This window comes from Dysidea avara, chromosome 15 (genome assembly GCF_963678975.1).
Source record: "Dysidea avara chromosome 15, odDysAvar1.4, whole genome shotgun sequence".
Taxonomy (NCBI): domain Eukaryota; kingdom Metazoa; phylum Porifera; class Demospongiae; order Dictyoceratida; family Dysideidae; genus Dysidea; species Dysidea avara.
Genome location: NC_089286.1, coordinates 9,451,358 through 9,462,008, shown reverse-complemented (window position 1 = coordinate 9,462,008; position 10,651 = coordinate 9,451,358). Strand labels below are relative to the sequence as shown.

Here is a 10,651-nt window from a genome sequence, read left to right as displayed (position 1 = left end):
TTAGAATCTGCTTGTTTACTTCGCAGTAACTTTGCAACTTTATCATTTTTTGCCACTTCCGCTGGTGTTAAGTTGTTTTTATTTCTCAAATCCAAGCTAGCATCAAATTCTTTCAGTTTCCTAATAACAACTGTGTAGCCTTTGCTGGCTGCAATGTGTAATGGTGTATCACCATCAGTATTTGTGAAGTTAGGCCTCGAGTTAGGATCAACCTGTCTATTGTGTTTAAGCAGTATCTCCATTCTGTTAGAATCACCAACTTCTGCTGCTGCGTGTAACGCCAGTGTAGGGTCTGCTTTGCCTTTACGTAGCAAAAGGCCAGCAACACTACCACATTTGTTAAGAACGGCTACTGCTAAAGGTGTACGTTTACTGTCGTCCTCAATGTCTACTTCGACACCAGATTCTTCTAACAATATTTTAGCTGCTTTCCTACAATTGTGCTTCGCCGCTACATGTAGTGGTGTTAGGCCTTTGTTCTTAGTATTGACTGAAACATCTGCTGCAGTAAGCAAGAGTTTAATGGCTTGGCAATTTTCCTTTTCTACTGCTAAAAACAAATTGTCAACTCGGCTTGTTCTTGTGTGGAGGAGTCGTAAGCTGCAGGCGTGCCGTTCAAGACCTGGTCATCTGGTAACCAGGCTTTCTTAGGCTTAGCCGTGGCAGAAGGATGGTCTTCTTCCTCAAATCCAGAGTCACGGTCTCTTGATTCTGCGACATCAACTTTTCGATTCCCGGGAGCGGCTTGGCTGACGTGTATACGCCTGGCCCTCGGCCTGATCACTGCACAATTACCCATCACTACGGCAAGAGCATTGTTCTCATACGTAATTACCTGGGTAACTCCCCTACGGCTAATTTTGTCGACTCAACAATGACGACTTCACCTGGAGATGTTAATATACGGGTAGTTTTCGGAGAACAGGTGACAGCACATGTTCAAAAAAAGGCGGCAACGCCCTCACTGTTGTTACTAAGGTGATGTCCGGTCCCTGTTGCAGTACTGACTGTGGTGACCCAGAGTACGACTTCGTGTGTTCAATACCAGATGGTCTCGTGTGTAAAGTGTGTTTAACTGTAGCTCGTGACCCCCAGCTAACAGGCTGTTGCGGTAGCAATGTGTGCAGAACGTGTTTCGACAAGTGGAAAAGTGCAAATCCTGTATCCAGGGTATCTTGCCCCGTCTGTGCCACCCCTGGAGTGACAACCTTCAATAATAAGCTATCGGACAGAGAAATACGTAGGCTTAAAGTCTAGTCTACTGTACGAACAAATCGAGTGGTTGTGAATGGACTGGCGAAATAAACGACATTGAAGCGCACGCGAAGTGCTGTGAATTTGAGCCTGTTCCCTGCCCTAATGGATGTGGTATGAGACTGCAACGGAAGCTCTTCGATCTCCATGGGGAATTTGAATGTCCGAACTGTGAGGCATACTGCCAATTGTGTTATGTTGTGGGCAAGAAACATTTCATTGAAAGTGGACACATGGATGAATGCCCCAAGCTCCCCCTACCTTGCCCCAATCACTGTCAGGACGCTCTAATTCTTCGTGAGGGAATGGCTAGCCACAGAGCTGCTTGCCCACTTGAGAGGGTGAAATGTGAATACTTCCAAATGGGCTGTGATGTTGCTATACTACGGAGAGATATGGCAGACCACAATGTTAGAACAATGTCTAAACACCTTGATCTATCTAAGCAATGCATAAATAAGATAGCCAGTAAATATGCAATTTTGAAAAGTTCTCTGAAAGAAGCAAACGCTCAGTTGGTTGAAAAAGAGAAGACATTACAAGACACACTATCAGTAGTAGAATACAACCAGTGGCCTTTGAAAATATCTAGTGAGGCCAGCCACTGCTCATATGGTGTTCATGTGTTACCATTGGTGATCAGGGTGACACAGATAGCAAGGAAGAAGAGACGGGATCAAGATTGGTACAGTAATGGTTTCCTGACAGATGTTGGTGGTTACAAGTTGAGACTGGTAGTTAATGTTAGTGGTCCCCATGGCACACACATGGCCGTCTACACTCAGTTAATGTCCGGCCCTAATGATGATATCCTATCTTGGCCTTTGAAGGGAAAGTTTGTGGTTAAGTTGCTTAACCAAGTTAGAGATAGTGAACACCACACTAAAACTTGGGTGTACAACAATGCTACCCCTCGTCATGTTACTGGTCAAGTAATGCATGGGAATAAGGCAAAACTTTGGGGAGCTCGAAGTTTCATCTCATCAGCAAGGCTTCATTCTTATACACCAACCTGTAGCTATATCAACAATGATTGTATTTACTTTAAAGTATTCTTTGAACAACTTTAATGTGTACTGTGACAGACCTGTATAATTAAGATATTCATGTAATTTGTATTGTACAACAAATCTCAGAAGTACTATTCTAGTGTGAAATGATCATGTATGATAGGAAGACTAAAGTACTGTAGTACTAGTTGAACATTAATTATATACGTACAAAGATGTTACATGTCAAGAATATAATGTAGTGAAAAGTACTATAGTATCCTGATTACTCATTGTAATCCTGTTTAGTTTTTTTTTTCAGGTCAGTTTGCGTACAACGTATTATAAATATATGAGAACATTAATATAAGTGTCTATAGATTTTTAACTTTGAGTTTCCCATATAACCAAACAATTTTTTTGTGCATTGGCAAGGAAAAATTTAAATACCTGTAACATTTCCACTATATATTTGTTAAAGACACATGATATTTTCTGCTTGAAGAAAAACCACTGCCAACATAATACGCTAGTGCACTCTATAATATTGTTCATGTATAAACAATGATTCAAGACTGATATATACCCCCAACACTATAATACAGTACTCCAAAACTTTGTTACAGATTGCATATCGTTTTGTAATCACTGCAGTATAGCTATATTAAGTGGTAGCCGTATATACAGAATTTTATTTCTGGTACAATGTAAGAAGTAAGAACCATATTATATAGAGAGAGTACAAAATGGTATCTCTATATACGTACATTAAGTTTCACATATAGTTTTTAGCCCAGTGTTGTTCAATTAAGTGTTTGTTTGGAGTAGCTGCACTATAGCTAGCTAGCTGGTCTCTTGAAAGAAAGGTGCACAATTTCAGTATAAAAGTCCAAAATTTTATATGATTGTATAATAAAATTTTAATATAAATTTTATTTTGTATTAGCAAAAGTTGAACCTATAAAATTTTGTTTTGCTTTAGTGACTGAATAAACATCACAAATTTAATCTTTTTAGTATCCCTTCAGGCAGGCATGCCTGCACCTCTTTAGCTTCAGCATGCTTCGCATACCCCTGATGTAATCCTGAATCACACCTTATATAAAGGTACACTTTTCATCTAAAGAATTGAAGCTATTGGACCCACCTACATAAAAGTCTAGCTATGACCCTGTGTAATTTGATCATACTAAGTTTTTATAAGTTTGGAGCTTGGTAGACATACATGGCATAGTATCAAAAGCTTAATAATTGCATCAGTTTGAAATCTGTTATCCATGCATGCATTGGGTGAGATATATGTCCTGTGAGATCAATTGTGTTTGGCAGAAACACCCTGACCAAACTCCATGCATTAATTATATGCTGAACATGATCCATATTATAAAGTGAACTGGTATATCCTACACGATAATGTTAAGGAGATGGAATATATGAATACCACAGGACAGATATATTTGCAGCTAAGCCATGCAGTCAGAAGGGAGGGTCAGGACTGTTCACAAATAACTTTTTAATATGGGAAGCAATTTCTGCAGCACACAGAGGAATTTTGTCAGGGCCTTGAGCCTTGTTTGGCATGTAATAAGCTTGGTATTCAAATAGTATCACTGGCATAGCATTAAGGGACTATTGTCATTCAGTTTAGGTACTTACGTAAGGTGGACACGGACTGAAATTGATTGCTAAGGATGCAGCTGCTTGCCTCCCCTTTGGATCAGATTTTTGTAAGCAATTCAAAGGAAAAATTCCTGATGAATCTTTACATTAGTCTTGATGTACTTTCAGAGCTATCTATATACAATAGAGTGCATAGTTTACTTGTATTCACTTCATTTATTTCTTGTTAAACATGCAGTTTGCAGCCTGGTCTTCATGTTTCATTATTCTGTGGGTAAATGAAACTACACATAATTATGCAAGCTTTGCGTTGTGGAATGGGAGTACAGCCATGTATGTAAATAGACATAATTAACACAGAATGTGATGGTGAATCATAAGGAAGAATAGTTGAAACATACTAAATGTTGCATGGTGTGTGATTTTATCTTATAATATACTGTCTTTATACCAATAATTATTTTTAAAAGAATGGTCTGATGATTTGTGGGATGACCAGAATTCTTTAGTCATATGTCAAGTGCTGACAAAGGTCCAACAGAATAATCCATGGTATGATAAGTGTTATTCCTATCAATCAGTTGTTGCCATTAAATATGTAGCTGCATTCTTCAGTTTTGGTTTCATCAGTTAAAAACCACAACCTTACTGGTTACACCTACTCTGATGCCCTTGGCATAGAATAAAAAGTCATGTAGGTTTTATCTAGACTTTATACATATAGCAATATTCTATCATATTAAAGTGAATATTCTATTAAAATGTCTCAATTGCAACTAGAATAGCTGTAGGTATTTGCACCATAGCTTAGCTACATATACCTATAATATGTGCTTAAGACGTCAGTTATTTTATCTAATAAATTGTGAATTGATTTTCCAAAATTGTAGTTTAGCTATGTGTATATCAACTGTGTGTAGCTAGCTGCACGCAATGATGTTAGAAACCACACATATGATAGTACTATGCCTCATAAGTCCATAATCTTACTAGTACTAGACTATGTACCACTAATGAGAAACATTGACCAAACTGTCAATGATGCAATGCCTAAATTCTGATCTATCCATACAGCCAGATTTAATTTCTTTGCAGTGTTTAGTTCACACTTGACACTTCAAAAGTTCAACTTTACTATGTTTTGTTTTCTAGTTTACAAGTGGTCTAATTGTTTTGATGGTAACCACAATGATGATATATCAAAACTTAAACAAACAATAGTGGGAAACTTTCTGACCACATGTGGTTAACAGTAATTGCTGGGTTTACCATTGTCATGATGAAATAACAACAAAGGGGATTGTTTTGGGATTTTGAATAATATAGGCAATAAAAAGCTGGCTTTGGTCTTATTATTAACCACTATATGTAGATGTAGAATGTTTAATTATTAGCAATACCTTATACATGTGAAATGCTATAGACAGGTGTTGCTCAGTTGTGTGCCATGATCATGTCTTGATCATGCATATATGAATTAATATATAATTATGTATATTATATAAAGAATAATAATTTTTAGGTAACATTAATATGCATGGGACTTAGCAGTTACATATAGTCTTAATAATATTGTAGAATCTGCTGCCACAATTGATATAATTATATGGCTGAATTGGTCATTAAAACTATTACTGTAATTCAGCTGTAACATTGCTTTTGGCTGTCAGCTAGCATCTTATTCTAAGCTGTATAGCTACAAAATCATTTGGTATATAGTTGGCAAACAGCGAACAAATAAGATATGGGTATAGTGAAGTGATATACTGTACCATGTTCTTTGTTGTTACTATATGTTAAACATAACATAATGTCAGCTTTTTGCAATGATGCAACCTATATCAATCCCCAAAACAATCCCCTTACAAATTTGTTGTCATGAATTCAATTTATTTGCAAACACATGACATCCTTACCCTAATACAGTAATTCCATGCACATGGATAGAAGTTCCCCCAAGTATTGAGCATTTTATTATCATCAAACCACAATCATAACCATGAAACCACCCATTAATTATAAACAGTGCAACATACAAAGTTGTGTCTTGAGAACAGTGTTTATAACTTTTCCTATATCTAGAGGCCAGTATGGTATAATTAAATGGGGTAAGGTTATCAATAGCATTAATTGGCATAGTAACAGCACCAATAATTAAACTTCACTGGAGCCATTTTTCTATTTCACTATAGTTATATACTTGTCAGTTTCCTTCTATAGGTGCTAACTGTGGTAATTCAAGAGATCCTGACCAGAATGCAGACAATTAACTATGGCCAGTTTATACATACATGGACATGTTAGGCTCTGATTTGTATACTGTAACTAATAGATACATGTATGCATGACATAATACAATGTGTTGTTGAGTTAATACAACATTATTTATCAGTAGCTGTATGGCTATATGTCCGGAGTCAACTATTACTACCTGACACAGGCCATTTGTCAGGCAAACATCATGCATGGCTGACCACAATGGAACCTGCCAGACAAAGTGTTAGATCAAAATGCAAGGAAGTAGTCCAAAGTTGTATAGTTTTTTTAGTGCATAAGTAAGTAGCGAACTATACATACTAAGCTTAAGTAAATCTATTGATGTATTCCCTGAATGCCAAATTGTGTAAAGCAGCAGTGTATCAATGTCAGGTAAAGCTTTAGTTTGCCTGACATTTTCACTGGGGATTTAAAAAAGATTATAATTGTCTCTGGATATGTCACTACAATTTATTATGATGAGTAAGCAATAAATAATGACATTAGCACACATGCTGCTTACATCATGATTACACATAGGGACACTCCCTAAATATTGTGCCACTATAAAGCAACACTGCTTACAATTAACAAACTTTACTTACTATTGATAAAGCTGCTCAATATAGCAAATAATCTGCTACTGATTTTGAGCTCCTAAGATTCATAAGGTGAGTATACAGCTATGTAGCCATGTACATTATAAGTGTTAAGTGTGACAGATGGACTATAGTGTATAACTACAGATATGTACATACTGTAGGTTTTACAATCATGTTGCATGCATTACTGGCTCCAATTTATTGTAGCTTCATTAAGGAGAAATGTCAGCAACTGAAGTATTTAAAGTGTTCTACCTCAATCTGATTGAATTGCTACCAATGAGTGATAGTTGCTTCACAGCAGCATTGTGTTCACAACATTTACTTCCTGGAGATCTACAGGATCAGGTGAAGTCTCTATCTATGCAGTCAAGGAAAGCCGAACATTTTCTGGACAGTGTGATTAAACCAGCTGTCACACTTGGTGACAATGCTGGCTTCGTGAAGCTCCTTGAGCTAATGGAGGAAAGTCAGAATATTGCAGCAAAGAGATTAGCCAACCAAATCAGGCTAAACATTCAAGAGATTACCAGTACTGTGGTAGATCAAGTCACATATTCTGCTAAAACTGTTGATGATGTCAGTGGTAGGTACATGTGTGTTAATAGCTGTAGGCAGATGTGGATGCATGTATTCCTCATTGAACTGTGTATTAATCCAATCATATACAGGTTACATTAAAATTTTTATTTTTATTTTGTAGGGAATGATGCGATTACTTTGCTTTCCAACAGATTGCATCTCCTAAATGACAGCCAGCAAAATGCTGACAAAGAGAGTTGGCCACCTAAGAAATTTATAACCCCTGTATTGATTCAGCATCAAAATTATTACACCAAGGAAATGGCAATTCAAAGAGCTAAAATGTATCGTGACAAACTCTTGTTTTCCACCAGCAGCAACTCTGATTCAAGACATTGCAGGCTGAACAGTTACGTCAAAAAGATTTTCAATGCAAGCAAAGCAACTCAAGACATTGCAGAGATCTTGGCTTCTCTTGAAGACAATGATGATCCACAATTTATTTTAATCGAAGGAGATTCTGGTATGGGTAAGTCTTTTCTGCTAAAAGAAATTGTCTTCCAGTGGAGAAAAGGTAAACTGTTGCAAAGATTCAAGCTAGTTCTCTTTGTACGCTTATGTGACCCAATCATCAAACAGTTGACAACAGTTGAACAGCTTTTATTGTTACTTTGTAAAGGGGATTCAAGAGCCAAAGAAATTGCATCAGCATGTAGCAATTGTTTGCTTCAAAATGATGGCGAAGATCTGGTTCTGCTATTAGATGGCTATGATGTAGTCCCAGAAGACTTGCAAACAAATGGTTTGATAGCTGACATTCTAAAGCGCAAAGTGTTACCCAATTGCACTATCATAATTTCATCTCGTCCTCATGCCTCGAAATTACTGCAACCACTAGCTGATGTCAAGGTAAATATCTGGGGCTTCACTGAAGATGCTAGTAAACAGTACATTGAACAGGCACTGAAAGGACAACCAGAGAAGACCCAAGAACTTATGCAATATCTTGAAGCTAACAGTCTATGCCAGGTGCCTTACAACATGGCTATTTTGATTTTTCTGCATTCATACGGAAATGGCTTTCCCAGAAATTTTGCTGAGCTATACAAAAACTTTGTTTACATTAATATTTGTGGAAATCTTGGTCATTCCATGAACAGTGCTGCTCCTGACTTAAACAGTCTACCAGAACCTGCCAGCAGAATAATTCAACAGACTTCAAGATTATCATTTGAGTCTATCATTAATAGAAAGATGACCTTTACACAGGATGAGATTGAAGAGGCCTGTCCAGATATGATTAAGGTTACAGAAGCAGCATATGGCTATAGACTTCTACAAGTGGAAGAGCATTATGGCCCACCAGGGAAACCAAAGACGTTTAAATTTGCACACTTCTCTATTCAAGAATTCTTGGCTGCTCATTACATTGCATACCATCTTTCATCAGCAGATGAGCTGAAAATACTCCATGAAATTTTTTGGAACAACCACTACCAGAATGTGTTTGCCTTTTATGTAGCACTTACTAATGGACAACATTCAGCCTTCAAGAAACTCTTGTCTGATGGACATGACAATAATATTATCTCTGCAAAACTTCTTGATGATCAACTGAAGTTGTTTTGGCTTTTTAAATGCTTCAATGAAGCTGGTGACCACGAATTGTGCCGCTGCATAGAAGAAACGGAGACCTTCAACCAAGGCAAAAGCATTGAACTATCTGCCAATACACTATCACTTGCTGAGCTTGAATGTATTACGTTCTTTCTTACCCACACAGTGTATAAGGAATGGGCTGAAGGGATCAACTTGTATCGTTGTTTTATTCAAGATCAGGGAGTTTGTATATTACATCGTGGACTTGTTGGTGCTGGTATTACTATCACAAAGCTGTGGTTAGATGGCTGCAATGGTCTTACACCCTACTCATTACCACTAATAAGTGACATAGTCATAAGCTGTAAAGTCAAAGTTCTGTGGATTGATGGTAATGATATAATCGGAGAAGATGAGAAGTTCTACAAAATGGTGTCTGATTCTTCTTCAATGCTAGAGTCACTACACATCGCTGATGCAAAGTTGTCTTCCACTGCAGCAAACCATCTTTTTACTGCATTAGCTGTAGGAAACAAACTGAAGGAACTTTGGATCACTAGCAATGTTATTACTGATGAAGCCACCAACACCATCACTGCCACCCTCAAAGAAAACACCTCATTAACAAAACTGAATATTGGAGACAATCCGATTACTTCGGAATCTGCTCACTGCATTATCAAAGCCTTACAATTCAACACCACCTTGGAAAAGGTTGTGCTTCCTGAATATCCAGAAGAAGCAAAGAGTGCACTTTTGCCTTCAGTGCAAGAAGTTCAACAAATCAGAGAAATTGATGAATGTGCAGTAAAGTTAGAGGTTACATTTTGGTAGAATTACAATTAGCTGTTTTGTTTTTTGTTTGTTTGTTTGTTTATTTTTTTCATTTTATGCACTTCAGCTTTTTTCACTTCTTTACTGTATTTTTTTACATTTCATGTTCCTCTGTAACCTTTACGTGTGTAGAATGTGTGCCTGTAGTAGTAATACACAGATTGCATTAAATCAAGGATATGCACACTGAATGTATATTATAGTGTTAATAGCTATCTGAGTTTTGTTTCTGATGTTTCATAATAAATTGTGAATTTTATCTATACATGCCATGCCACTAGCAGGTCTGTAGACAGCAGCTTCTTATCACCAGCATAAATGTCAGAAAAGCTCTGAGACATTTCAACCCTTGAATTTCTCCTAAGTTCAGTTGATGTATTTATTCTTATAGAGTCAGTATTTACAATGTACTGGGGTTCAAACCCAGTATTCAATTCATGGTTCCTATCAGCTTATAGTATGTACATGTGATATGCATATATACATAATACAATGAACACCAGTGAGTGTACTACATCTCTCATTCTATATAGATGAACACATGATCCACTCAGTATTAAAGGTAACTATAGATAAAATTTCGAGCATTAATTGAATGGCTGCAGATTTGAGGCTGCCCAGGTCCAGTCATGGATTTTTTTCTCCAATATATCTCCACCTATTTTAACATATTTAATGTAACAATTTTAAACAGACTATAGGACCAGGTGTCCTACAGATCTTCAGCACTTGTGCTGTAAAGCCTTAATAAATAAATAAACTGTCAGCAGAAATTAAACAGTTCTAATTAGTTTACTGGAAAAACAATAATCTGTTACAAGACAGCTATACTGGCTGTGGTAGATATAGAGCACAACCAATGGCTGATGAAGATTTCCAACAAGGCTGTAACTTGACGGGGATGGATATAGGAGATGCTGAAGCAAATTCTACACACTTATTAGGTATTTAGCTACACTGCTACAGAGGTATTAG

General features: G+C 37.0%; 2 protein-coding genes across 5 annotated transcripts; both read left to right on the top strand.

The window, feature by feature from the left end:
* The first annotated feature begins 1,370 nt into the window (after positions 1 to 1,370).
* LOC136245265 (TNF receptor-associated factor 4-like) lies at positions 1,371 to 2,324 on the top strand. Its single transcript, XM_066036755.1, has one exon. The coding sequence runs from the start codon at positions 1,371 to 1,373 to the stop codon at positions 2,322 to 2,324; it is 954 nt and encodes a 317-aa protein (XP_065892827.1).
* A 2,019-nt stretch (positions 2,325 to 4,343) lies between these two features.
* LOC136245418 (protein NLRC3-like) lies at positions 4,344 to 9,935 on the top strand. Of its 4 annotated transcripts, none has more exons than XM_066036942.1 (4): positions 4,344 to 4,415; positions 6,084 to 6,418; positions 6,929 to 7,307; positions 7,425 to 9,935. In XM_066036942.1, exons 3-4 carry the CDS (start codon positions 6,944 to 6,946, stop codon positions 9,674 to 9,676), a joined length of 2,616 nt encoding a protein of 871 aa, XP_065893014.1. In that variant the 5' UTR covers positions 4,344 to 4,415; positions 6,084 to 6,418; positions 6,929 to 6,943; the 3' UTR covers positions 9,677 to 9,935. The 4 variants fall into 4 exon arrangements, with proteins under 4 accessions (XP_065893014.1, XP_065893015.1, XP_065893013.1 ...); XM_066036943.1 differs by lacking the exon at positions 4,344 to 4,415 and adding an exon at positions 5,367 to 5,971; XM_066036941.1 differs by lacking the exon at positions 4,344 to 4,415 and having other exon boundaries at positions 5,367 to 6,418.
* Positions 9,936 to 10,651: the final 716 nt, after the last annotated feature.